Raw genomic sequence first — 27100 nt, 5'->3', positions numbered from 1 at the left:
GCCGCAGTTCCTGGATGCGGAGGCTCGCAGCCGCTGGGCGTGGGGATGTGGTGGCTGGCCTTGCAGGACATTATGTTTTTGGCTCCGGTTGGTGGAAATGTTTCCCACGTGTTTTCCCGTGTTTACAGAGCTGAGGGCACGGAATGAAGCCGGGGAAGCCAGCCTGACAGGGCCTGGCCCCGGGGGTCTGGCCAGAGCAGCAACTCCAAAGCGGAAATGGAGTGCCAGGCGGGGGCAGGCTGTGAGGATGCCAGGCGGGGGCAGGTTGTGAGGATGCCAGGCGGGGGCAGGTTGTGAGGACGCCAGGCGGGGGCAGGCTGTGAGGACGCCCAAGCCCCCGCTCTCTGCCGGAGGGGAAGGGGCTGTCAGAGACGAGCGACCCGCAGCGTGGTCCAGCACCAGCTGCAGGCCGAGTCTCCAGGGGCGGGAGGAGCTCTGCGGTCAGCGGGCTCAGAGTGCGCCGCTGCCTGAGGACCCTGAAGAGTGAGTGGTGGCCCGGGCGGTGCTGCCTGCACCCTGTGCTTTCTGCTGTCATCGTGCCCACCCCATCTGAACTTTGTCCCTCTTGTGCAGAGCACAAGGCATTGGTTTTCCCAACAGTGGTTCCCCCAGCAGCCTAGGGCCTCCAGCACCTTCCCCAGGGCCACCTGCCCCTGGCCAGTCAGGGATGAAGGCGGCTAGGCTGCTGGGTGGTATGCAGCAGGGCTCACTGTCTTGTCTGGAAGGCCTGGCCGAGGTGGGCCTGTTGCTGCCGCTGCACTTCCTGGTCCAGTTGGTCCTTCAGGCTGGCCACCTGGGGACCGGACAGTGGCTTAGGTCAGGTGGGCAGGCTGCATGGCCAGGGCCTCAGGGCATAGAGGCATGGAGGGCTCTGTGACAGGAAGGGCTGGAGGCCATGGTCCACAGCTCCCGAGGAGAGGTGGCATGCATGGGACAGAAACATCAGGCAGACGTCAGACTGACTCCCTTGCTGCCAGAGAGGGATGCGCAGTTCCACCTCTCACCACGGATCCCCACCCCGCCCACCTGTGGAGGCCACTGCGCACCCTTGGTGGATGGGCCCGCTTCTATTCAGGCCGGGAAGGCACTCAGAATGAGGCCGGGTGCAGTGGCTCACACCTGTAATCCCAGCACTTTGGGTGGCCGAGGCGGGCCTTGGGCATCAGGATCACCTGAGGTCAGGAGTTCGAGACCAGCCTGGCCAACATGGTGAAACCCCGTCTCTACTAACAATACAAAAAATTAGCCAGGTGTGGTGGCAGGTGCCTGCAATCCCAGCCACTCTGGAGGCTGAGGCAGGAGAATCGCTTGAACCCAGCAGGTGGAGGTTGCAGTGAGCTGAGATCTCACCACTGCTCACCAACCCAGGGAACAGAGTGAGACTCTATCTCAAAAAAAAAAAAAAAAAAAAAGCACTCAGAATGATAAGGAAATAAATAAATGTCCTTTTGCTAATAAATTTAGCAAAAGTGCCTTGGTGGTCAGGGACCGTAACTTGGGGATGACACTGGGCAGTCAGGTCACCTCCTGGGCCTCAGTTTCCTCATCTGTAAAATGAACAGACAGCTCTAAGGTCCTGATAGCTCTGAGCTCCAAGGCTCAGTGGTTCAGCCCAGCAGGTCTGTCACATGTACGTATGCATGTGTGGGTGTGCAGTGCACACACATGCCCAAGGCTTGGCTATGCTTCCTTATCCACCTCACTGTGCCCACCTCATCCTCACATGTGCCACGTGTGCCATTGTTTTCCCTTTGTGACTCTGAAGGACAGGTGCAGGGGCTGCCTCTGGTGACCTGCCCCAGAATCCATGCTCCACCTCCCAGTCGGATAAACCTTGTGCGCTCAAGAGCGAAGAAGTGCAGGCAGTGCCCGGAGTGGGTCTGGAGCCCACTGGGTGGCAGTGGAGAGCCCCTATTGCTAGAGGACTTCAAGAAGTCACCCCTACTGGGTGACTGCGGGGATGCCAGTCCTCCGTCCCTGCCTCTGCCCTCACCCAGGGGGCTGGGGTCCCGACCTTACCTGCTCTTCCAGCACCTTCACCCGCTGCTGGTGGGTCCATTCTTGGGACTCCAGGGCCTGCGTGGCCTGCTGCTGGGCCCCATGCAGACGCTCTGCCTCTGTGGCCAGGTCCCGCTGGTGCTGCGCCGTCAGGTCCTGGAGCCGCTGGGTGTGGGTCTGCTCCATCTCCGCCATCTGGGCCTGGAGCGAGAACTCGGGCATCTCACTGCTGTCTCTCACTGAGGGCCGCACAGAATCCCAGGGCAGGAGTGCCACAGGGTGTTCCACCTGTCCTTTGGGCCCCACTGCCCTCTGCCAGTGTTGACCCTGGCCAGGACTGCCCAGCAGACCTGGGGTTGGGTGCACACGTTCAGCCCACGGGCCTTGGGTTTGGCTTTGGCTGGGCTGGAGACTAAGCCACAGCCTCCAGGGTGGGCCTAAAATCTGTTTTAATGGTACCCCAGGTTCCTTTTGGCTGGGCTGGGTGTCCAGAGGGCATCGAAGTTTGATTCTTGCCCATCCTGCCCCCATCCCCTGCTGGTTTCTGAGGATGGGGGTATGTCCAATGTGGACAGGGAGAATGAAGCCTCTGAGGCCCCTTCTGTGGGTGTCAGGCCCCTAGGCCTCAGGGGATTCCCCTGCCCCAACACAAGCAGGTAGCAGCCTCTGGCCATGCCCCACAGGCCTCTCTGACCTCCCTCGTCTGGCCCTTGTGCTGCTCTACAGAGCCCGGGCCTGGCTCCCACGGGGACGTCAATGTCTCAAGAAGGGCAGGAGCCTTGGGTCCTCATTCTAGCTCTGCCTGGGGCCTTGGTCTGAGCCTGTATCCATCACATGCAGAAGCTGGTCCAGCCACCCTCCCCATGTGTGCACGTGTGAGATGGAGGTACACCAGCCACCCCTCTGGAACTGACACCCTCCTGGATCCCACCCCAGGTCTGCCCCCAAGTCTGGGGTACACAGAACTCTGCTGGCCCAGTTGACCTGCAGCTGCTGATTTTGCCTCAGGGCTCCTTCCACCTCCTGGTGCAGGCTGTTCAGAGACTGGTCCAGCTGCTCCTTCTCAGCCCCCAGCCTCGCCACATCCTCCTCCCTCTTCAGTGTCTCTTGCTCCATCTGCAGAGAGCGCAGGAGGCAGAACTTGTGGCCTCCTGGCAGGGAGTGAGGTCAGGCCAGCCCTCCTCTGGGAGCATAGGGATGCCTCTGGGAAGGACTCTGAATTCCCCTAAGAGCTGGCAGGGTCAGGAAGGGCACTGCCCTGGGCCAGGACCCCCGGCCTCACCCAGGTCTATCTGATATCTGCAGCCAGAGTGACAGCTTAAGGAGGAGCATAGGGCCAAGTCCCCATCCAGCTACAGAGCAGCAGATGTCCCCATCAACATCCTCAATGGGGGACTCTCTACATCTTTTAAGGTGACATCCCAGGAGCTACCCCGCAAACCTCTTCTCAGTGTTCCTCCAGGTCTCATGAGCCATGATCCCCTGCACTCTCTGGCACTTGCCTTCTGCTGTTGGCACTCAGGATCTGCTGAGCTCGTACAGGCACAGGCCCTGAGAACCTGGTACACTTGCTGTCTCAATCCCAACAAGCCTGTGGCATTGGCATCACTATCCCCACCGTCTGTCCTCCTTGTAGGCTGCAGGCTGCCCCAATATGCTCCCTCCTTAGTCACCCACTCCCCAGCCCATGGGCACAGGTCAGGAGGGATAAGCTGCAGGTTAAAAATCAGGGAAGGTTACCCAGGAAACAGACATTTTCTATGGGAAAGTTGGCAAGGACCTTTTGTTCCCTTGCGAATGGGCCCTCTGGAGGAAAGGATTGAATCTAAGAGTTCTCTCTCACAGAGAACAGCACTAGGAGAGGAACACCGTCCACCAGCCCCAGACAGCCTGCTTCCAGCGCCCCCAGATGGCCTGGGGCATGCCTCATGGGTGGTTGGTGTGGATGGGATCCCATGATGTCACAGGCTCATTGGGCCAGGCAGGCGCTGAGGCAGGCTTGGAACCCAGGCCCTGCTCTCCAAACCAGGCTGCCTCCAGGCTCTGCCATGCCCAGCCCCGAGGGTCCTGCTTGCTGGGGCTGTGTCCACAGGGGCAAAAGCCTTGGGCTGGAGTGCCAGGTCAGTCCTCTGTTGGCCCCAATGCCCTCTGTCGGGTGCTGGCCCTGGCCCAGGATTGGGCAGCAGACCTGGGGCTCAGTGCACACACTTGGCACACCACAAACCTGCCCTCTTAGCTTCAGGGCTTGAGCAGGCCTGGTTTCAGGCCCTAGGACAGAGGGGATAATTTGCGTGGGTAAAGTTCGTTACAGGGTCAGTGGTTGGAACTTTACAAAAAAGAAGGGTTCCTTTCTTCTTCAGGACTGAGAAAAACAGAGTCCCCCTACACTGAAAAAGGACGTCCTGTTTCTTTAAAAATCCAGTTACACTCCTGGAAGTGCATGTTATAAAGAGAAGAGAAAAGTGAAATCCAAAATAAATAAACGGCCACATCCGGGTTTCCCCTCCTGAGACACCAATAAAGGGTTTATGGGTTTGTGGGCCCCTCACAGCTGACCTCCTGGAACTCATTAGCTGTTCCTTCCCTCCCCCTCCTCAGGCTCCAGGGACTCACGGCGGGCACTGTGCCCACAGCTGGCTCTGCGTCCCCAGGCAGTGCTGTCGCAACCAGGGCTGATGCAAGCCCCCTGCTCCTCCACCCCCAGCAGCGTCCAAAGGAGGCCCCAACACCCTGGCTCCATGGCCCAGGGCTGGGCCCCCTTCAGGAACAGCAGCAGGGGCTGGTGACTGGACCCCATTGGCTGGCCCTACTCTGGAGGGCAGGTGGTCCTTTGTGGACAAGCTGGCTGGTGGCTTTCGTGACTGTCCTGGCCTGCTGGCCCCTGTCCCCTGGGCAGGCTGGGCTGCGGGGCCTTCTGCAGGTGGCAGTGAGTCCTTGGGAAGGGCCACCCTGCTCTGGGGTTCACCCCTGAGGCCTCAGCACCTGCCTTCCCCACTTCATAGATAGGGGCACTGACCCTGCAGGGGCCAGCTCAGCAGATGCCATCATCCCCTCCCCCGTCCTGAGTGCCTATCATTCTTCCAGCTGCCTCCTCTGGAGCCCCGTCCCACTCTGGGGCCCCCTGCCTACTCCCGGAGGGGGGCTGTGAGCGCATCAGAACCCTGGGCCCACAGCTGGTGCAGCCCGCTCTGCAGGGCCAGCCTGGGTGGCTGTGTGGGCACCTTCCCTGTTCCTGCAGGGCCTCGGCAGCACACAGCAGAGGGACAAGGGGCTGTCCCCCAGGCTCCATGGATGGAAGGCCAAAGACACCTGCCCTTCCCGCCCCTCCCCCTGCGCCATCTGGCCTGGGATGGTGAACAAACTTCCCAAGGAGAACAAGCTCGAGCCCCCCAGGACGCTGGAGGTGGGAGCTTGTGGATGGGTCGTGGTGCCGGCAACAGCGGCTTGGCTTTCCAGGCCTGTCCCTCCAGCTGGGTGACCCACAGGTCACTTTGACCTCTGGCTGTCTTTGATCTCGGCAGCCACTCTGCAGCTGCATGGGCAAGGGTGGCAGGAGAGTAGCTGGGAGGGGGTGGGTGTGGGGCTTTGGGGTCAAGGGGCCATGAGGAGACCTGGGTAGTGGGCAACAGGGCCAGTGATGCCGAGCTGGAGGCAGCCCCTCCAAAAGCGTCTGGTCCAGAGGGAGGTGGGCACAGCTTCCTTGGGGACTCTGGCCTCAGGCCACCAGGACTACCCCACCCTGCACCTTGGACCCACAGGGTGGGTGGGAGCTGTGCCCATGTGCCCATGTGATGCACCACCCTCTCCACTCAGCCCTATTTATGAGCCAGTTGCCGTGCAGGACCCTGACGGTGCCCTGGAGTCATTTAAACAACCCATGCTATAAAAAGGGCAGTGTCCAGCCATGCAGTCCTGGACAGCCACCATGTCCCCATCAGGGAGGAGCCCAACTGTGAAGACAGCTCACATCAGACAGCTCTCCGGCATCAAGGAGAGGAGGATGAACAGAAAGAGGGATCGGTGTGAGGCCGCCCCGTGGGCTGGGGCCATGTGCCCACTCTGCCCTCACCTGCCAGGTGGGGGCCCTGCATGCACCCAGACCCCGCTGTGGGGGGCAGCGAGACCCCCAGTGTGAGTGCCTGGGTGTGTGTGTGGAGTGAGTGCCTGGGTGTGTCAGTGGAGTGAGTGCCTGGGTGTGTGAATGGAGTGAGTGCCTGGGTGTGTGTGTGTGGAGTGAGTGCCTGGGTGTGTGTGTGGAGTGAGTGCCTGGGTGTGTGTGTGGAGTGAGTTCCTGGGTGTGTGTGTGTGGAGTGAGTGCCTGGATGTGGGTGGAGTGAGTGTCTGGGTGAGTGTGGAGTGAGTGCCTGGGTGTGTGTGGAGTGAGTGCCTGGGTGTGTGTGGAGTGAGTGCCTGGGTGAGTGTGGAGTGGGTGCCTGGATGTGGGTAGAGTGAGTGCCTGGGTGTGTGTGGAGTGAGTGCCTGGGTGAGTGTGGAGTGAGTGCCTGGGTGTGTGTGGGGTACTCACAGAGGACAAGAGAGCTGCCTCTCGGGTGATGGGGAGGGGGTGCTGTACATAGCAGGCGCCTCCTCAGTGGGCCCAAAGAGTGATGGCTGGGGTGCAGGCTCCGAGAAGCTCTGCCTGCTTCCTGGAATGCAATTTCCTCTTTCTTGGGCTGTTTCCCTCTCAGTCGACCTGGCAGCTGTGCGCCCCTCATCTCCCCGCGAATGGTTCTGCTCCGTCTGGTTTCATGCGTGGGAGCCGGGTCCACATGCAGCAGGGGGCCGAGCTCAGTGGCCAGGATCACTGGACCACTGGATCACTCACCGGCCACCAGGGTGCCTCCACCTGGCCTCACCTCTGCGGCCCACCCCTGGACACAGTGGTCTACGTTTGTCTGACCTTTGGGTTTGGAAACCCTGTCTTGCACCGGGGAGGCCGGGGGATGACAGGACTGGGTGATGACTGTCACTTCACCCCTTGACCACTGAGCTCTTCCTGGTCTCTCACCCTGTCTGCCCGGGCCCTACCGGGAGCTCAGGGGCCACTATCCTTGTGAGCGTTGAGAGGGGAGGTTGTGGGGCACCTGCACAGGCTGGCCCACCTGTTGCTCCAGCCGCAGGGCACACCCCGGGGGAGGGGCTATCTCCACCATGAGCAGGGGCCTCTGGGGCTCTGGGGTTTGTGGTGTGTCAGGCCACTCGGTTTCCAGCAAAGCTGGGCTCAGACACTGGAGACAAAGCCAGGGATTTGCCCCCACCCACGGTGCCTCCCCAGGGAGAGCCAAGGCAGGGCGCACACACCACTGGCAGGGCTGTGGCCACCTGCGGGCGTCCTGACCCTGAGCTTAGTGCCACCCGGCCGGCAGGTGAGGACACAGAAGCATGCGCGGGCCAGCGCCTCGCCCAGCCGCGCCCCTGCGGACCCCAGCCAGGAGCTCCTCCCTCCTCTTTAAGGACCACCGCTGCCGCCTACCTGTGCGAGCTGAGCGCGCAGCGCCGCGGGCTCCCCCTGCAGACGCGCCCGCTTGGTGCGCAGCGCCGCCGTCTGCCCCTGCAGGACGCGCCTTTCCGCCTGCGCCTCCGCCGCCTCCTGCCCGCCGCTGAGCTTCTGCGGCCGACAGAGCACCTGGGCCGGAGACGCTGGGCGTGGGCCAGGGATTGGGAAGGCCCGAGTTTCTGAGAGCGGGGTCGTTCCATCTAAGGCTGGCTCTGGCCTCAACTTATTTTCTCCTAAATGGCGTGTCCACAGCTGACTCCTCTGTTGCAGGGGTGCTTACTGTACGGCAAGAAATCCAGCCCCCTGACTCCCTGTGGGCCCTTGCAGCCTCAGTTCCCCCATCTGTCAGCGGGGGACTGGATGGTGTCTGGGTCTCTGCAGGCCTGCTCACCTGCCTCCAGCATCTCTCTAGGCCTCCCTTCATGTTGAGGGACTGATTCTGCAAAGGACCACAGGGCCTCTTCCCTGTAGGCCTGTTCACTGCCTCCTGGTGACAGCGTACCCTGCCCTCCTGGGCACCCTCACCTGTCTCAGGGGCTCCAGCGATCCCTCAGCCTTCTGGCACCTGTGCTCCAAGTTGGTGAGCTGTTCTTCCAGCAGCTTCCCCTGCTTGGCCAGGCCTTGGCTGTGCCTCCTGCTCTCGTCAAGGGCCTGGCGCAGTGTTTCCATTTGCTCCTGGGGGGAGGGAGACACAGGGCCCACCTGGAGACACTGGGGGTGGGAGGCCCTGCAGGGAAACCCTCACCTCAGGGCATCTGCCTAGACCGTCGGGCAGGACCGTATCGCTGGGATGAAAACAGCAAGCACATGGTTAAGGACAACCTGAAGTGCGCTGATCAGGTGGTCGTATTTGCAATGTAACCTCAAAGGTGCGGACCCCCAGGAAGCCTGAGACGAAAGTCCTGGGGGTCTGGTCCAGTGTGGGCAAAGGCTTGGGCTTGGCAGGTTCTCTGCTGCAGCCAGTGGTCTTAGAGGGCACATCGGTGGCATCCCTGCCCTGCCTCCAGCCTTGGTGGCTCCTATTGCCCTTAGGATAAAGACTGAGGTGACCCTCCCCAAGGCTCCTGGAGCCTGTTCGGCTCAGGCCCTGCTTGCCCGTTCTGCCATCACACTGCATGTTCTCCTGCTTCAGCTCCCACCTGGGGACATGGCTAGTCCCAAACTGAGCTCAGGAGCTCCAGAGCCCGTGAAGCTGGGATGGCCCATGATCCCCGCTGTGTCCCTCACCCCTGCGCCCTCTTCTCAGCCCCTCTGCCTTTAGCCTGTCCAAACTGCCATCATCCACTTGGGACCAGTGACAGCCCTTCAATTTCCTCACTGTCCCCAGGTGCTACCCCATGACGGCTGAGGGTGCATTTCACTTGAATATCATCGGCCATGCCACTGCCTTGCTCGTGGTGCTCCCAGCTGCCCCCCAGGACACTGCCCGGGGAACTCGCCATCACTTCGATCACGTGCACCTGCTGCCCTCTGTGCACAGCCTCCCCACTGGCGCCCCCACCCTACCCTGCCGCCTTCTCCTCCTGCTTGCAGGAATCCTGCCTCCCTGTCATCCCAGGAGGGAGGATGGCGCCCGTGGTGTCCCCTGGGCCCCAGAGCTGGCAGCTGTTGGGCCTTGAGAGGCCCCCAGACATGTGAAGGAGCTTGCAAGGCGTCCGTCATTGGAAGCTTGTTGGCTGCAAGTTGGCCTGGTCAGGTCTTGATGAGCCCCCGGCCCTTGCACCTTCCTGAGGGTTTTGTGGGAGAAATGGCCAGCTCCTTCTGGGGTGGCTGGATTCTGAAAACACTTTTTTTTTTTTGGTCCGACACTTTGTTACTTTAAAAAAGGAAAAGAAGGAAGACAATCCTTGTACCTCAGACTGTGATGTTTCACCCTTTGTGCAATTCTGAAAATTATAATTTTCTATATAATTTTCCCGTAGAAAAGCAGAAGTTTTCTGCAAATACGGCTTAAATATTTCATGGCAGTTTTAAGAGGTCCCAAACCTCTTGTAATGACTCAGCTTTTATGGAATTTGAATGAACCGTAATAATTGAGTAGTTCTCCTTTAATGCGCAGCCCCACCAGCCCCAGCGAGTTGCTCTCATCTCTTGTGTCCCTTTGGCTCTAAATCCTGATGCTGTGTGCAGGCTGGCAAAACAAACCTTGAAAAGGTGGATTCAGTCTGAGGGCTTAAATAGCTACAGGAAAGAACCCCAGCCCTTCTCTCCCAGAGCTGAGTGCTCAGGGATGAGCCTGGGCTCCAGAGGCTCCTACCCTGGAGTCCCAGCAGGGATGAGCCTGGGCTTGGAGCCAGCATGCGGGGCTCCAGGGTCAGTTTCCCCATCTGGGGCATGGGTATGATGCAGTCTCACAGGGGTCTCGTTGAGACCAAAAGAAGGCTGGGGCCAGGCGCTGTGGCTCATGCCTGTAATCCCAGCACTTTGGGAGGCTGAGATGGGCAGATTTTCTGAGGTCAGGAGTTCGAGACCAGCCTGGACAACACGATGAAGCCCCGTTCCTACTAAAAATACAAAAAAATTAGCCGTCCATGGTGGCGGGTGCCTGTAATCTCAGCTACTTGGGAGCCTGAGGCGGGAGAATCACTTGAACCTGGGAGGCAGAGGTTGCAGTGAACCAAGACCGCGCCACTGCACTCCAGCCTGGGCAACAAGAGCAAAACTCTGTCTCAAAAAAAAAAAAAAAAAAAGAAGGCTGGTCGGATGCTGGACTCTGAGATGCCCCCAGGGAAGCTGTTACAACTGAAGGGCTTGCATGGAAGGCTGGGAGTGAAGGCTGGGGAATATCTGAACAGGAGCAGAAGGGACAAAGGCCTCGTTAAGTGTCCTGCTGGCTGCACAGAGAAGGACAGGGCAGGCCACAAACACTCGCGAAATCCATCCTTCGGGCCCTGGAATTGGGGTCCTCAGCCTGATACCCATTTATCCATTGGGCGACGATGGGCCAATTCGATTGCCCACTGGCAGGTATCCCCTGGTCTCCCTGCACTGGTGAGCTGCCCCATCCTGCCCTCAGGCCAGTCACAGGACAGAGTTAGCTCTGGACAGTCCTCAGATACAAGAGGGTTGGAGCCCTTCACTCCACACAGTGGGACTCTGGGGCCAGACAGAGGGCAGGGTCTGGTGCCAGTTCATGGCGGCAGGGCCTCCTCTGGACTCTGGCCTGCCCTGCTGCCTCTGTATCTATTCTACCAGCCTCTCCTGCTTTGACCATACTAGCATTATAGCCTGTTGTACTATTCACTTTCAAAATTTTCTTGGAAAATCTCAAACATCTATTCTTTCCTGTAAACTTTGCAATCAGTTTGTCCAGTATTCTCTAAACACATCACAAACAAATAGACAAAACCAAACCAAAAAAGCAAACGACCAATAAACAACTGACAAAGCAGGAGCATAAACAAAGATCCACCCAGACGCTGATCAAAAGAAAACCGTCATCCCTGCCCAAAGCCACAGCCTCTCCAGGAAGATGACGTAAGCAACAAAAAGTGGCACAAACACGCACTCATGCTTTCAAGTAACCCCCAAATTTAAGAAGAAATAAAAATGGAAACTTCTAGAAAACTGGTAAAAAGGAAAAGAACTCACATCAAAAACTGATGGGACACATACCAAACCACAATTAGGGAAAATGGGATCACATTAAATGCTCTTACTATTAAAGAGAAAGCCCAAGCATAAACAAATTACTTATTCCTTTCAAGAAGTAAGAAAAATTACAACAAAAAGAGAGTGTTGGCTGGGTGTGGTGGCTCATGCCTGTAATCCCAGCACTTTGGGAGGCCGAGGTGGGTGGATCACTTGAGCTCAGGAGTTCGAGACCAGCCTAGGCAACATGGTTTAACACTATCTCTACAAAAACAACAACAACAACAACAAAAGTTAGCCAGGTGTAGTGGCATGTGCCTGTAGTCCCAGCTACTCAAGAGGCTGAAGTGGGAGGATCACTTGAGCCCAGGAGGTAGAGACTGCAGTGAGCCAAAATCATGCCACTGCACTCTAGCCTGCGTGACAGAGCGAGACCCTCAAAAAAATAAAAATAAAAGTAAACTAAAAATAAAAATAGAGTGTTCATAGAAATAAAAGCTGAAATCAATAAACTAGACAAAAATAAGAGATAAATTTATTCTTTGAAAAGAGGAATAAAACATGAACTGTTGGCAAATCAGATTAAGGGAAAGAAACACATCTCCAACATGAAGAACAGAAACAGATAAAACTCCACATGTAAATGAGGCACAACTACGCATATAAAGCAGGTGTAACTGCTGACAAGACCATGTATATAACGAAGATGATGCTAAGCAGATGTATGTGCAGGTCTTTGGCAACGTACTGAACGTGTAAGATGAGTTACACTCCCACAGGGCAAAACTGACCCGAGAAGAAATGGAAAACTAAAACAGACCCTTGACAGAAAAGGGATTGGAAAGGGAATTAAAGTGTATTCTTTACGATGACAGGAGCTGTGGAATATGTACAGGGAAGTTCAACGAACCTTTCAAGAAAAGTTATTTTGAGTGTTACAGGTGATGGAAAAAGTGGAAAGCCCACCAACTCATTTTATAAAATAATACAATTTTCTTAACACAAATAAATCTGAAAAATATGTCACCATAAAGGAATTACAGATGCAAAATTTCTTGACAAAACACTGAGAGTAATCAAGTCCGACTGTGGCTCAGTGTCCACCTTGTGGGCCCCGCCGGCCCTAAGCTGCTCGGCTAGCTTTGGGCATATGTGGACCCGGGAAACTTTTAGAACCTGTGACTGAGGCTGAGTTGAGCCCCCACAGGCGGGTGAACTGCAGGGCTGGCACTGGGGATGTGGGGAGCTGGGGGGGGTGGGTGTGGCACGTGGGCATAGCGAGGAAAGGAGGCCTGGGCAAGAGTCCAAGAACGCCGTGAGCTTCCCTGAGCCACGGAGGCTGTGACCGGGCGCCAGTCCAAGGGTGGCATGGGGGGCCCTTTCTGAATGGGCATGAGACTGTGGGTGATGCTGAGTGAGTGCCAGGCCTCCCGCCTGCTCAGAGACCTGGCCAGCTACTTGGGCACTGCTGCTGCGTTCCGTGCGTGTCCTGACGCCACGGGCTGGCCCTGCACGGCTGTTCTATCGAATTCCCAGGGTAGCCTTGGAAACGGGGAGGGATTTGCTCTCAAACAAGAATCTTACTGTTTGCATAGCACAGCCTACCATTTAATTAGAAAAATATGTTTTTAATTAACTTTCTCTTGACAAACACATTGGCTTATGTGAAACGGGAAAAACCAACCCATGAAAGTGAAAGAAGTTGTGTCAAATGCAGAGCTGGCTCTAGACTGTGCCAGGAGCCTGGCAGAGCCAGGAGAGGCGCCAGGCCTGCCCTACTGGACCCTAGCACCCCCTGGCTCAGCAAGGGGCACGGGGCAGCAGGGAGCATGGCTGTGTTCCCAGCCCCCTGGCTGGCTAGAAAATTTCAACCCTGAGCTCTCTGCCTGGGTTTGCTGTGTGTCAAAAGTGGGGGCCTCTGGTGACTTAGGTGTGTCTGAATCCAGAAACCCATCACAATGACCAATAGATTAGAAAAAGTTGGGAAAAACTTTCCTGAGAGCTGGAGACCAGGGACTTGGAGGACTCTTGAGGGCAGATGAAACCAACTTGGCCTAAAAATGGGTGAAACAGTAATTGCCAGAATTGTAAGAAAACATTGACACAACCATGATAGATTTTAGCACAGTTCACTAAAAAAGTTGAGCAAATTCTACACCAAGCAGAAAAATGCATACAAAGTTCTGATCAATGTCAGAGGCGTCCTCTGCACTCATGTGTGGAGACCCAAAGTTGGACCCTCATGCCCCCCTACCCTGACTCAGAAGGGGGAGGGCTGGAGGGAACTGCAGGGGTGTTGGGGAGGCAACGCTATCCCACCAGGACCTCAGAGAAGAGGGTTTCTGTGGCTGGGGGACCCGGGGAGCCCTCCATCCCTGTGAGGCAAGCAGCTGGGGCGGTGGAGAACCACACCGTCCGTGTCTGTGCACCAGAGAGAGCCGCTCCCCCCTGCCCACTTCAGGAACAGAACAACTCTGGGAGGGCCCGAACTCCACCGCTGGCTCCCCACATTCCCCATGGCTCCCTGTGGCTGCGGGATCTTGGAACCCTTCTCTCTGCCTTCCTTTTGAGCCTGAAATATTGGGATGGGGACACATAAAGTCCCTGATGGGTTCCTCTCCACTTCCAACTTCAAACAAGGCCAGAACTCCTTTCTTTAAAGACACCCAAAGGAAAAAAAAATCACAAAACTAGTATCCACTGGAGTTTCAGAAAATAAAGTCGATCTGAGGAATCAGATCTGAGAGTCTCTAATTAAACAGAGAAGTGAGCTACTGACACACATCAGAAGATGGTAACTGGTGTTCTCAAGGTGAGGACAGGACAGGGGTCTTGAGGTGGACAATCCACAATGAAAACTCAGGCCGAATGAGGCCACCGTGGGGGCAGAAGCAGCAGATGAGACGCAGCAGATCCTGAGATTAGCTGAGTAGGAGTAAGACCTGAAATTCTCCTGGGACCTTGGGGAAAACTGAGATGACAAGGAGAAATTCAAGACTGAAGCCAGGAGGACAGGTCCAGGGGGTCAGTATTGGGACACTGAGAATTCCAGGACAAAAGAACAGAGAAGAGGGAGAAGGAGAAGAGATGTTTTTTTACAGTGGAAGGAACCTCTGTAAACAGAAGGTAGATTTGATTCTGCAAGTCGGGAGGGCTTGCCAGGGTAGGTAAAATAATGAAAGGGGCCGACACGCCCACATTTTGGCGACACTTTTGAATTTCAAAGACAAGGAGGCCTCTGGCTGCCCCTCTGGAAAGAGCACTGACAAGAAAAACACAAAGAACCCAGGGAATCCGCACATTTCTTGAACCCATCTGAACTCAAGTTCAGAGGCAAACAAGGAGCCTGGAATCGAATGAAAACCAGGCCCCTCCAGGAGAGATGCCATGAGCGGCCCCACCCATCATACCAGCCGCAGGGAGTTCACCAAAGCTGGTAACACATTGCTCGGACCCATGTGGCAGGCAGAGCCCTCAGAGGGCCCCATGAGCTCTGGCCCTGACATTATCTTGTGATTACGTTGGACTCATGGCCAGGGGACTTTGTGGATGCGAATAGTTGACTCTGAGTTAAGCAAAGGGTGACCACCCAGGCGGGTCTCAACCACTCACGCACACCCTCAGGTGTCGGCAGAAGGGAGCCGTGAGGTGTGAGCCACGTGGAGATGGGGGGCGTGGGGTGCAGGCGCTGCTGCCACACTGTGGCGCAGCCAAGGAAGCCCCTGGCTAGGGGTGGGGAGCCCTTGGCTGACCGCCCAGAAATGAGGCTCCGCCCGACAACGCAAAGAGCTGGACTCGCCACACTGGGATGAGCCCGGATGCCCCCAGAAGCACCTGGATGAGCCCAGAGGAGGACTCTTCCCCGGGGCCTTGGGTGGCCCGGCCCACCCCACGACTGTGAGACCCAGAGAGGAGATGCCAGTCACACCATGCCAGGCTTCTCACCTATGGGACTGGGGGCTCAAAAGTGGGGTTAAGTCATCAGTAATTTGTTGCAAAAAGTAGTGCACCAGGTGTGGGCTGCTGTGGGTACAGAGCCCTGGGGTCCACAGACACCAAGAGAAGTTCAACCTACAGGCAGGAGAGCCCAGAGCCCCTCTGGGGGGCAGGTTTGGAAGAGGGGAGTGTCCAGAGCAGGAAGTTCTAAGGAACAAAAGTCTTGGCTCCTAGGGCACAGGTGGAAGCAGTGCAGCTGGGAAGGGAAGGGATGAGACCCTCGGCCCCTGGAGGGGGCAGGGCGCTGTCCTGGCCCAACCATAAGATGCCCTGGATGCAAATGCTAAGGGAAAAGAGGATGAATAAATCATCCCTGCCATGCAAGACAGGACAGGCAGGAAAGACACATGGAGAGGAGAAAGTGTGCTATGAGCAACCTAAGGAAAAACAGAGCATGGGTTATCACAAAACTTCTACGTGGGACAAAGTCCCCCAGAAGAGGCAGAGACTCTAAGGTGGGATTGAAACCAAAGCCAGGCCAATGAAACGAAGGCTGAAAACACAAACACCAAAAAAGCAGGGGCCAAGAGGAAGACAAACAGCAGTCACAGGACATGCAGGCCACGCAGGAAAAGTTAACCAAGAAACTTCAAATTCGAAGAGTCAAGAAATCTAGAAGTCAAATACCCTTGAAAATAAAAGGAGACATTGACAAAAAGAATTGTAGTGGGAAAATTCAACACATCATCCTTAGCTTTGATAAATTCAGGAACTGGATCATATGTGGCCTATTTGAATAATGCATTTGTAAAGGTTGATTTAAAAGGTCTATTTCAGAACTGGGCATGGTGGCTCACGCCTGTAATCCCAGCACTTTGGGAGGCCGAGGTGGGCAGATCATTTAAGGTCAGGAGTTTAAGACCAGCCTGGCCAACATGGTGTGAAACCTGTCTCTACTAAAAATACAAAAAATGAGGTGTGGTGGCAGGTGCCTGTAATCCTAGCTACTTGGGAAGCTGAGGCAGGAGAATCACTTGAACCTGGGAGGCGGAGGTTGCAGTGAGCCAAGATGGTGCCACTGCACTCCAGCCTGGGTGACAGAATGAGACTCCATCTCAAAAAATAAAATAGAAGGTCTATTTCAAAATGTGTAACCTGTGAACAGAGAACATTATTTTTGCATGCACGTGGGAGACATACATGTGACTCTACATATAAAATGAAACTTGGCCCAGCTCAGCCCACTCCAGGTCCCCTGACTTCTCAGGTGCCCCCATCTTCTGGGCATCTCACAAGTCCTGACCCCATCCCTGGCCAGGCCGCCTGGGTGTTTCCACAGACGTCTCTAGTCTTATTGCCCCAGCAGCTGCCACCAGAGGGGTCTTTCCAAAACAGAAATTTCCAGACTCCTGGCTAATGAGGAACTTGCTCTCTCTGCAGCCTGGCCTCTGCTCTCTGCCCCCTCCTCTCTCCCCTGCAGAAGCCACCTCCTCAGAGGCTCAGGGCCTACTGGGGACTCAGTGCCTGCCTGCTAGTCTGAGGGCTGACAGCCCTCTGGTGGCCTCTGAGGGCCACCAGGCTCCGGGGCTGAGCCCCTCGTGGAGCAGCGCAGGCCTAGCCGGCTGCCCTTGGGGCCCTTCTGCCAACCTGCAAGGCCGTCCCTCCTGATAGCTCACCCAGGCCTCCCTCATTGGAGGGACACTTGGAGAGGAGTGGCTCCCCGGTCTCTGTGCCCTGTCCCCTCTGCACTGTGCTGGTTCCCTCTCTCCAGAATGGGTTGAGGGATGCCTGGGGACAGTTGCCCTGGGGAGCCTCAGCCAGGCACCTGTTCTCTGGCCGCTGGGGCCTGCAAGGCAGCTCTCTGGAGCGGAACAGTTGTCCCCTGGCCCAGTCCTGACAAGAGGATCTCAGGACACCCCGGGAGCTGCTTGGACCTGTGGGGCTGGGCTGGGCCTGGGGCTCCTTGTCAGCACTGAGGACCAAGGCCTGGGCCTCCATCCCCCACGGCCTGGCCGTTCCATTTCCAGGCCCAGGCTCCTCACCTGAAAACCTCAGACCCAGTGGGCGCCTCCCCAGCACAAAACCTGGCGTGTAGGGACACTGACTTCGGCCCTTCCTGAGAGGCCCCTTCTGTGTCTGAGTCACACGGAATGAAACGTGGTCTGAGAGCAGGACAGTGTGACCCTATAAAGAGCCCCAAGGCTGGGCCAGGGCCGCCCCATGCCTGCCAGTGTGGCCTCAGCAAGAAGAAAGGGCCTAGACTTGGGGCTCTGCCCCCCACTCGCTGTGCCACCAGGGCCAAGTCCTCAGTTTCCCCAATCTGTAAAACAAGGGCTAGAACCACCTTAAAGACAGCTCTGCTAAGGACGACCCCAGTCCTGATGACCCCAAAGCCGCCTGCCACAGCCCAGCCTGCACCTCTGCCCCAGGGCCCCGCTGGGCTGGCCCACTGGCTCCAGCCCTGAACACCCACAGAAGCCCTTGCAGACCCTCTCTCCCACCTCCCGGCCCTGTGGCCTCCCTGCAGGGTGTGAGGGTGACGGAGAGGCCTTGTTCTTGTGCCCCACCTGGGACCCACCCTGCCGCCTGCCCCACCTGCAGCCGCCGCTTCTCCTGGCCTGCTGCACGCACGCTCGCCAGGTGCTCCATCTCCAGCCTGCGGAGCGCCTCCTTCTGCAGGGAACGTGCTGCCCGGGCGCTGCTCAGCGCGCCCTCCACCCGGCGCCGGCCTGTGGGGCAAGCAGGGTGGCTTGAGGGGCTCCCATGCCCCTCCTAGGTCACAGGCAGGCATTGCAGTGCTCCTGGACTTGAGTGACCGGTTCCCACGTGGGAGTGGGAGTCCATCCTCACTGCTCAGGAGTCCTGGGGCTGCCCCAGGGTCCTGGCTTCCTGCCCCTCCTTCCCTCCTGCCTCTTTCCTTTAATTGAGGGGCAATAAGCAGATAAACTCGTGTGTATGAGGCAGTGGGGGGCACAAGGGGCCTCTCTGAGGGGGGTGACAAGGGGCAGGGCCTGCCCGGGGAGAGCCATGTGGCTGTCTAGGGGAGAGGGTGCCAGGCAGAGGGCACAGCCAGGGCAAAGGCCCCCAGTGGGAACTGCAGGAGGCCAGGGTGGGGCAGGGGGGCAGAGGATGCTGGGAGCCAGATCGGGAGGGCCCTGATGGGCCTGTGGATGTCACTCCTCTGTGCTGGGGAAGTCACTGCTGAGAACTCCGATGCCAAGCGCTGACCCAGCCTTGCCAGGCCTGGTGGTTTGGGTGTTGCCCCCAGGCTCCCTTCCGACCAAGCTGCCCCAGGGGCCGAAAGCTTATAGCCGGCAGTGGTGGGGACATGGTGGTGCCACTCTCACAGCCACTCCCAGGGTGGGCGGGGCAGGGCAACGGAGGTCACCTTCTTCCGCCTCAGCCAGGGCTTTCTGCAGCTGCCCCACGCGGCTCTGGGCCCGGGCACACCTGCACTCTGCCTCGCTCAGCCGGCTGCTCAAGGTCACCATCTGGACGCGGGAGTCATCCTGGGCAGAAGGACTGAGGTCAGCAGGGGCAGTCCAGCGGGCAGGTGGAGGGCCAAGGTGTCTGCTAGAGGGTCGGGGCCAGCTGGGGCCACTCACAGTCTAGCCTGCAGGTGTGCAGGGCAGGGCAGCGGGTGGGGTGGGCCGTGGGCTAGGGGAAGGTGGTCACACTGGGAAGCTGAGCTGACCTGCAGGCCTGGGGAGGTGGAGGTGCCCAGTGAGACTCAGCCTAAAGGGTCCAGGTTTCAAGCACAGGTGTGGTGTGGGAGAGCTGGCAGGTGGCGGCCCACAGCCTGTGGTCAGGGGGACCGGCAGGGGCTGCCCCTGGCAGGACTTGGGGCTGAGTGCAGACGGGACCCTGCCCCCTGGGACTGGCAGCAGTGAGAGGGTGGGGCTGAAGGGAAGGAGTGTGCACGGAGGACCCCGGCCAGGGCTCAGGGTCTGCCTGTCTTTCCCATAGTCCTGCCCACTGGAGTCACCCAGCGAGGTGGGAGGGGGCCGCTCATGGGTGGTTCTGTGGGAGCCCTAAAGCCAGGAGCAGCCACTGGGGAGCTTGGCCCCACCGGAGGGGTCTTCGGGAGCACTGAGGGGAGCTTGCTGGCTCTGTCCTGCAGTTGCCCAGCCCCGGCAGCTCTTCAGGGGTGGCATGAGTTGCAGAATGCCCTGCTCTGGGCCCTGGTGGGTGTCACAGTAGGGCCTGGCTCCAGGGGCTTTTCAGCCTGGTGTGAGGAAGGGGGCGGCCTCCAGCCACCCGAGGCTCCTGGGCTTGGGGGACACGGTGGTGCTGGTGTTTATCACAGCAAACAGGACAGCCTGGACACTGACCCTCAGCCCCAGGGATGTGCGGATGGATGGACAGCAGGTGTTCTTCCCAGTGACCCCTGGGGGTGCCGGGAGGACCCCAGCCCCATTACCCTCTCCCGCTGGGCTTCCCGGAGCTTCTGCACAAAGTCCCGCAGGACGTCCTGCACGGCGGCCACATCCATGAGCGCTGAGCTGCGGCCTCCGCGTGTGGGCGAGGGCCATCGGAGGGGCGAGTGGGGCCTGGCTGGGGGGCTGGCACCCTGTTGCCCAGGGAGAGCCTGGGAGCCGTCGGAGCCTGCGGGAGGTGACAGCGGAGGGGTCGTGGACAGGATCACAGTGACAGATACACGCCCTTCCCCCTTCCTCTCTGCTGCCCCAGCCATGGAGCTTGGGGAGCCGGCCACAGGCTCCTACAATTGCCTTTCTGAGTCCCTCACTGTGCGAGTTGTGAAGCTTGAAAGAGAGGTGCCAGGCCAGGGTCTGAGCTGGGACAGGGGCCTGCCTGCCTCCACTGAGGACTCTGACCTTTGGTGAGAGAACCAGGCTGCTCTGGGGAGGCCCACGGGCTGTGTCTCTGGAGCCCCAGGCCACAGCAGAGTGTGGAGCACAGCCGGCCCAGCTGGGCCTCCACGTCCCGTCTTGCACCCTCGGCCTGGGCCAGCTCCTGCTCCAGGCTGTGGATTCGGTGACAGGCCTGGTCCAGGCGAGCCTGGAGAGCATCAGCCACACCGCTGGCTTCCTGCAGCTTCCTGGTGACACTGTGCAGCTCTGCTCGGAGGGTCTGCTCAGCCCCCCGGCTTTCACGGAGGTGCTCCTGGAGCTGCTGTCCATGGGCCTCCCCTGTGGCCTCCACCTCTGCCAACTTCCTCTGCAGTCCCAGGACCTGCAGGAGGGATGTTGTGGTGCGCCCGTGGGAGACAGTGAGGAAGTGGGGTGGGCCCCCTCCCTCTGCTCCCCAACGCCCAGCTCCTTCCCTTCTGAGCACAGGCAGCCCTCCCACCTCCTTCCGGGCACCCTCGTGCTTGGCCTCCGCCTTGGCTGCCTGCCTCCGCAGCTCCAGCACCTCCTGCGAGCACTGTGCCTGCAGCTCACGGGCATCTCCACTCCTCCTCCGGTTCTCGGCCTTCAGCGTCCTCACCTGGGAGTGTGGGGCCGCACGGACAGGGTCACTGGTCTCTGTGCTGGAACCCAGGCAGCCTCCCTGCCTCCTGCCTCTGCTCACATGTCCCTTGAAGGCAGCTGGCCACCCTCAGGGAGGCTTGGGCTAAGGTGCCCCCAAAAGACCTTGTCCTGGGAGTTGTCACCCTCAGCCACTCTGCAGACACCTACCTGGGACCTCCTCGGAACCTCCTCGGAGGACCTGGGACAAGGAGGAGGCTCAGGTGGGGCGGGGTGGGCACTGATTAGGGAGTGTGGGCAGTGGCTGGGGTGCACTGGAGCCAACTGCCCTGAGGCCGCCATGATGGGAGGGAGTCAGGCCTCGGGGGGACCTGGCTTGCCAGCACCCTGCCCTGCAGAGGCCAGGCCTCCCCTCTAGCCTGCCTGAGCTCCCGAGCGCCACCGGAAGGTGTTGCATGTAGGATACTTCTGTGTGCTGCTGTGCATGGCTCCCTTCCTCCTCGCTAAAGCATTCCTGGTTTTGCCCTCTCCAGTCTTGTCATCTGCGCCCCATGGGGACAGACCCAACCAGGGGCCCTGTGAGCCTGAGCAGGGCATGGCCCAAAGTCTGGGGACAGAGTGGTTCAAAGGCGGCAGCAAGGCCAGGGCTGGGGGCTCCCCTGGGAGGAGCCGGGACCCACCAGGTGGGAGGGTGCCTGGTTGGATGTTGACCTACCTGTCTGTGGAGTTCCCGGAGCTCCTGACGGGCGTCCTCCCGCGCCTGCTCCAGCTCCCACAGGCGGGCCCGCAGTGCACTGGCCTCCTGCTGCAACGCCGCCTGGGCCTCCTCCAGCACGAGCAGCTTCTGCTCCTTCTCCTCCTTGGACCGCTTAAAACTGATGAGGGTGCCACAGGCTGGGCCCCCCGCACCTCCTGGGGGGGCCAGCACAGCTGCCCAGCAGGTCTGCCCAGCAGCACAGCTGCCCTCCCCTAGTGAGGCATTGGCCCCAGTCTTGACTCTGCACAGTGTTCTCAAACTCAGCCTCTGCAGGGCTCCCTGTCACCTTACAGACATATGTCCACCCAGGTCCCAGTGCCTGGCCGCATGGCCCCTGCCCACTATCCACCTCTTCAGCCCCTCCTCACCTCATCCCTCCCTGTCTCCCCCTCTCCCTCACACTCCCGGACGCTCAACATCCAGCGCAGCCTGGCACCTCTGCCACCTGCTGTGAAGGCTGTGCCGTCCAGCCCAGCTGCCCCACAGGGGCCTTTTTAGAGCCCCAGCCAGGCCCTTGGCCTCCCTCTGCTCCCCAGCTCTGCACCACCTCCTGGAGGCCACCTGTGACCTATCTTGCCTGCTGGATGGGAACTCCCTGTGGACAGGGACAGGTGTGTCCGTGTCCTCAGCCATCCCTCACACTGGCCAGCATTGCAGACCTCTTGGACTGGGCAGCGGGAGGCCTGCTTGGCATGTCTACCCCACCATCGATGGGGCTCAAGTCAACAGGACGCCCCTGCCTAGCCCCCTTGCCCCGTCCTCCCTACGGCCTGGGTGGGCAGCAGGCTGCAGGGCACCCCCAGCTGCTCCTGGGTAGCCGCCATACCTGGCCTTCTCCTGCTCGGCCCTGCAGATGGTGGCCCGCAGCTCGCTGTTGAAAAGCAACAGTACGTCCTTCTCGCGGGCCTCGTCGCTCAGCGCCTGGCGGGCCTCCTGGGCCTCCCTGTGCAGCCCCTCCCGGCTCTCCTCGACGCCCTGCAGCTCCTGGCGCAGTGCGGCCAGTCCCTCCTGGGCCACGGTCAGCTGTGCCCGCAGCCTCTCAGCCTGGGGAGGACCGTTCAGCTCTAGAGGCCAGCTGGGGATCGCTGCTCCAGGGATAGCCACAGGGGCCTGTGGCCTCTGACGTGGTGTGGCAGGCACAGGTACCCTGCCCAACTTGGTCCCCATGCGCTTTGCTCACCCCATGGAGCCACCAATCCCTACTGCTGCGGAGGCTGCAGGGTGGCTTCCACGGGCTGAGGCAGGGCCAGCCTAAGAGCCCAGAAGACCCCACCTTGATCCCCTGGGCCTGGCCCCACCCTGCAGCCTCCCTGGACCCCCAGGACGCTGACCACTGGTAAGCAAGGCCTACCTGGGATACGGCTCAGCACACGTGTCTGCACTGTCACCGCCCGGGGCCCTTCCCACCTCCCGCCCCCAGCGTCTTGTCTTCTCCTTAGGTGACAGTGTGGTGCCCAGGCTGCTGCCTGTCCTAGTGTGGGCAGCAGCCTCAGCAGGCAGGCTGGGCCTGACCCTGGCACAGTGATCCCAGCCCAGTGGCCCTGGCACAGTGGGGGCTCACCCACTCCCCTGGCCCTCCTTCCCCTGTTGGCATGGGAGGCAGTGGGAGGAGGATCTCTGGCGATGGGGGGGCAGTGGGAGGAGGGTCTTGGTTCCCCGCTCCGGACACCAGGCATCTCACAGTGCCCGGGGGAACCCAGGGGTGGGGTCTGGAGGACAGTTGCAGCCTGGCAGGAAGGCCCTCCCCAGCACCTACGCTCTGGGGGTGGGGACTTGCTGGGGCTCGGCCCTGGCGCCCAGTCTCCTGCCTCCCAGGTCTGAGCTCTGGGCCTGACCAGAAACCCTGGAGAAGGCTCCATTCCGGCTCTCGTGTGTCCCAGAGGAGGAGGCGGAGGTAGCCAGTGGGGCATGCCCAGAGATGGAAGCCACAAAGAGTCCGCAATGTCAAGCCGCTGGCTTGCCAAAAGCAAACCCCTCTTTCTGGCTGTTTTCACGGGATATTGTCCAGGCCCCCGGCCGGCCTGGCTCCCGAGGCTGCCGCTGTTATTGTTGTTCTGTTTTTGGGAAGGGCCAGAGCCTCCCCTCCGCTCCCCTCCACCCCCACACGTGGGAGCCATGACCGTGCTGAGCATTTTCCGCCGAGCTCAGCAGAAACCCGCCCAGAAGGTCAAGGACCAGCAAAAGGGCCCATGCATCATAAAAGAAACTGTTTTCATTTCCCAGCGCAGAGGAGATGAAAACAAGCAAAACAAATGCAGGGGAGGGCCTGCCCCCACTCCCGCCCCCACCCCACCCGCTCCCTCTGCCTCATGAGAACAGCCATCCCTTTTACAGGAATTTTACAGCCAAATCACTTAATGTGATTATAATAATTATTTCTTTGCTAGAAATTGTATAAACAGCCTCTTTTAAAAATCTCCTGCAGGGAGGCAGCTCCAGAGCTCTGCAGGGAGGAGGGCTGTGGAGGGAAAGCAGGGGAGGGTGAGTGTGTGTGAGTGTGTGTGTGTGAGGTGTGTGAGTGTGTGTGTGAGTGTGTGCGTGTGAGTGTGAGTGTATGTGTGTGTGAGTGTGGGTGATGTGTGTGTGAGCTGGTGCAAGTGTTCACTCTGTACGTGGTGTGCATACGTGTGTGTGCATGCATGTGTGTGCACGTCTGTATGCCTGTGTATGCACTATGTGTGTGTGCATGTATGTGATGAGTGTGAGTGCATGTGTGTGATGAGTGTGTGTGTGAGTGTATGTGTGAGTGCATGTGTGAGTGTGTGATGAGTGTGTGTGTGTGAACCAGTGCAGGTGTCCACTCTGTATGTGGTGTGCATACATGTGTGTGCATGCATGTGTGTGCACGTCTGTATGCCTGTGCGTGCACTACGTATGTGCATGTGTGTGCACACATGCGTGTGTGTGCTTGGTGCACGTTTCTGTGCACGCCTGTGTGCACTGTGTGGTGTCCATATGTGATTCCAGCATGAGTGTGTGAGTGTGAGTGCGTGAGGCTTGTGTGTCTGCATTCAGCATGCACGCACCACTCTGAGTGTTGAGTGTACACAGGTGTGTGTGGTCTCACTGTGTGGATGATGTGTATGCATGTGTGTGCACACGTGTGGACCTCAGGCAGGGTCTGAGCCTGGAAGTTCCTCCAGTTTAAAGGTTGTGAAAAATGTTATGGTTTCCATGGTGACCCTGGGCCAGCCTGGCGCCTGGAAGGGCTCTGCTTGCTTTTCCCTGTGATCGTTCCTCTTGTCCCCCTCAACCATCCTCACCTTTTAGCCCTACTCCCTTTCTGGGCACTCTGCTCTGTTCTGGGAGCCCCCGCTCCCTTCCGGGGGCTGCTCCTCTGAGAGCCTGACCTTCCCATGAGGCCTGCGCTCCCTTCCTTGAGGCCAGCGGAACCAATGCACCCCCACCCTCTCCACACCTCCCCTCCCCCTCCCCCTGCTGCCCCCAGTTTTGCAATCTCGTTTTGCTTCCCCGTGTGGTCGCTGACCGGGGCTGACTTTGAAATCTGTTGAAAGGAGACCTTTCTCCTTGGGGCCAATGTAAACAGCCGGTCATGTTAAATCATGTTCTCTTCCTCTCTCAGCCTGCCTCTCGGGGGTGCTTGGGGAGGGCTGAGCCCCTCTCCTCACTCTCCCCTGCTGGCCGGCCCAGCCTCTGGGGCGTGGTGTGCGCCAGCCGTTCGCTCCAGCACCAGGTCAGCTGCGCAGCCCCCAGCCTTGGCAAGCAGCCCAGGGAGTGTGCGAGGCCGCCCCGTCCCGTGGGCCCCGCTGGGGCTCCAGCTGACCCTCCCCTCCTCCAGAGCAGATCCGTGTGCCCTCCTGCCCTCGCCACACACAGGCGTCCCCCCGTCCTGCCAACCCGCCTCAGAAACGCCTCTCCAATCTGCCTGCCCGCTGAGCCCAGGCCAGCCTAGCCCTGGCCACTCTTGCCCCCTGCCCACGACTGTCCCCCACCCCACGTCACCATCACGTGGCTCCTGGGGGCCTCCATGTCAACCTCAGGCCCTTGGCCAGGCCCAGGCCCACCCCGAAATCTCCACTAACCCACTTCTTTTCTTGCCCGCTGCCCCAAATCCAGCCTCCCCCACCCTAGTGTCCAGCCCAATGAAGTCCATGCCTCCTGCTGTGTGGGCAGAGCCCAGCTTGTCTAGGGCCTCCCCACGCCTCCGTGGATGGCGCGATGGGTCTCTTGGCCAAGGGTCCGAATTCCCCTTTGCTCCAGGTCATGCCTGTCTCTCGGGAGGGCTTTGGGAGGCAACAGCTGCCCCAGTGCCTCCAGAGTCAGGCCCTTCCTGACTCCACTTTCTTAACTGTGTGGAACGAGGGGGCTGGCTGGACTCCCGGAGCCTTTGGCTGTGTGGCTCTGGCCACCCTTTCACATGCCGGCCCTCCCAGCGGCAGGTGTGCCCCGCCAGTGCCCTGGGAGCTGGCAGGTGTGCTGTGCACCTTCCCAGGACAAGCAGGGCAGCAGGAGCCGCGTCGGGACCCATGGCAGCCTGCAGAGAGCTCCCCTCCCACTCAGCTGGCACCCTGACTCAGCCAAGTCCACCTGACTCAGCCAAGCCCACTTTCACCCCGAAGTCAAACTCACCCCTTCAGGAGGCTTAGAAATGTTGCCTTCTTTTCCCTGAAAACTGGTGTCAGCTTCCCTTAGCCAATGGCCTGGGCCAGGCACCATTTCATCTGCTCTGAGAGCCTGGGCTTGGCTTAGTGCGTGGTGTGAGGGTCCCTTGCCCCACGGCCCCTGTGGCTGTTTGCCTCTTCCTAGTCCCAGGGACTACTCTTCCATTCTCCGTGGTACAGCCTCTCTTTCCTCCTGGCACCCCCACTCTCTCCTCTCTTGGTACCTGCCCTGCTTTCTCCTCCCCTCTGGCATCCCCAGGATCCCCCCAGCCCTGCCCCTCACCTCTCTCTCCACATCGCCCCGCTCGGCTGCTAGGTCCCGGAGGCTCTCGTGTAGGGCCGTGGTGTCCCTCTGATGGGCCGTGATAGCGTCCTCAAACTGGGCCTGGAGGGCCTTCAGCTCCTCAGTCGTGGCACTGATGGTGGCCTGCGGGGAGAAGGGAGCCCATAGTGGCATCAGGGAGCTGGGCCCAGCAGTGGAGGGTGAGGTAAGGCCAGGACCCTGGAGCAGGAGGCGTTACAGTGGCCGAAGAGGGGGAGCTGGGTCCTGCTGATCATGCAAGCCCCAGGGTAACTGGCCTTTGGTTTCCTAAACTGTCAAACAGGCTGCTGGGATGAGGAGACGTCCACCGCCCCTGACAGCTGTGATGTGTGAATGCCCATGGACACAGCAGGAGGCAGCCCCTCAGCTCAGCCTGCGCCCTGGGGCAGGGCCCATCCCTTCAGGGACCACCACACACTGGGCAGCTCTACCCTCCATCTGGGACTGAGCTCAGCTGGAGTCGGCTCCCTGTCGCCCACACCACCCGAGGTGTCCTCTCGGGCCTTGGGGCAGTGTGGCCAGCAGGGATCCTCGGGCCAGGAGGCCCCAGGTTCGGCCCATGGCCCCTTGTTCATGGACAAATGCCACCTACTTCACCCCAAGCCCCAGGCCCCTCGGGACACCACTCTGCTTCCTCTCAAGGCCCTCCCCACTGCACCCCTGCCCAGGTTGCAGCTGCAGGGCAGATGGGGCTCAAGGGGGTCTCAGCTTCCTGGGCCTCAGTGTCCTCAACATGAAGGGTCAGAGCCCTGCCCTGCTCAGGCTCCACATCCCTGGGCTCAGGGCACTGGACCAAGCCTCCGGGCAGCAGCAGGCGGCTGGCAGGGGGCGGCTGGTGTGGGATGGCTCCCTCCAGAGCGGGCTTTGTGTTCCTGGGGGCACAGGTGCCCACACGGCTGCCCCTGTGCCAGATCTTGGGAGCCCCTCCTGTCCACCTGGATTCTGCTA

General features: G+C 59.4%; 1 protein-coding gene across 1 annotated transcript in view; it reads right to left on the bottom strand.

Annotated features, from left to right (window-relative positions):
- Positions 1-277: 277 nt before the first annotated feature.
- The window catches only part of CROCC2 (ciliary rootlet coiled-coil, rootletin family member 2), a 78299-nt gene continuing 51476 nt past the window's right edge, over positions 278-27100 (bottom strand). The window contains 12 exon segments of the mRNA XM_030803712.1: positions 278-793; positions 2020-2199; positions 2983-3114; positions 8021-8170; positions 17618-17751; positions 18411-18531; positions 19443-19627; positions 19858-20215; positions 20333-20470; positions 21167-21326; positions 22035-22252; positions 26114-26257. Coding sequence (XP_030659572.1) covers positions 707-793; positions 2020-2199; positions 2983-3114; positions 8021-8170; positions 17618-17751; positions 18411-18531; positions 19443-19627; positions 19858-20215; positions 20333-20470; positions 21167-21326; positions 22035-22252; positions 26114-26257 — 2007 coding nt within the window. The 3' untranslated portion in view covers positions 278-706.

This window comes from Nomascus leucogenys, chromosome 22a (genome assembly GCF_006542625.1).
Source record: "Nomascus leucogenys isolate Asia chromosome 22a, Asia_NLE_v1, whole genome shotgun sequence".
Lineage (NCBI taxonomy): Eukaryota > Metazoa > Chordata > Mammalia > Primates > Hylobatidae > Nomascus > Nomascus leucogenys.
Note: the sequence above shows the minus strand (reverse complement) of the source record. Positions and strands in the feature narration are given on the sequence as shown.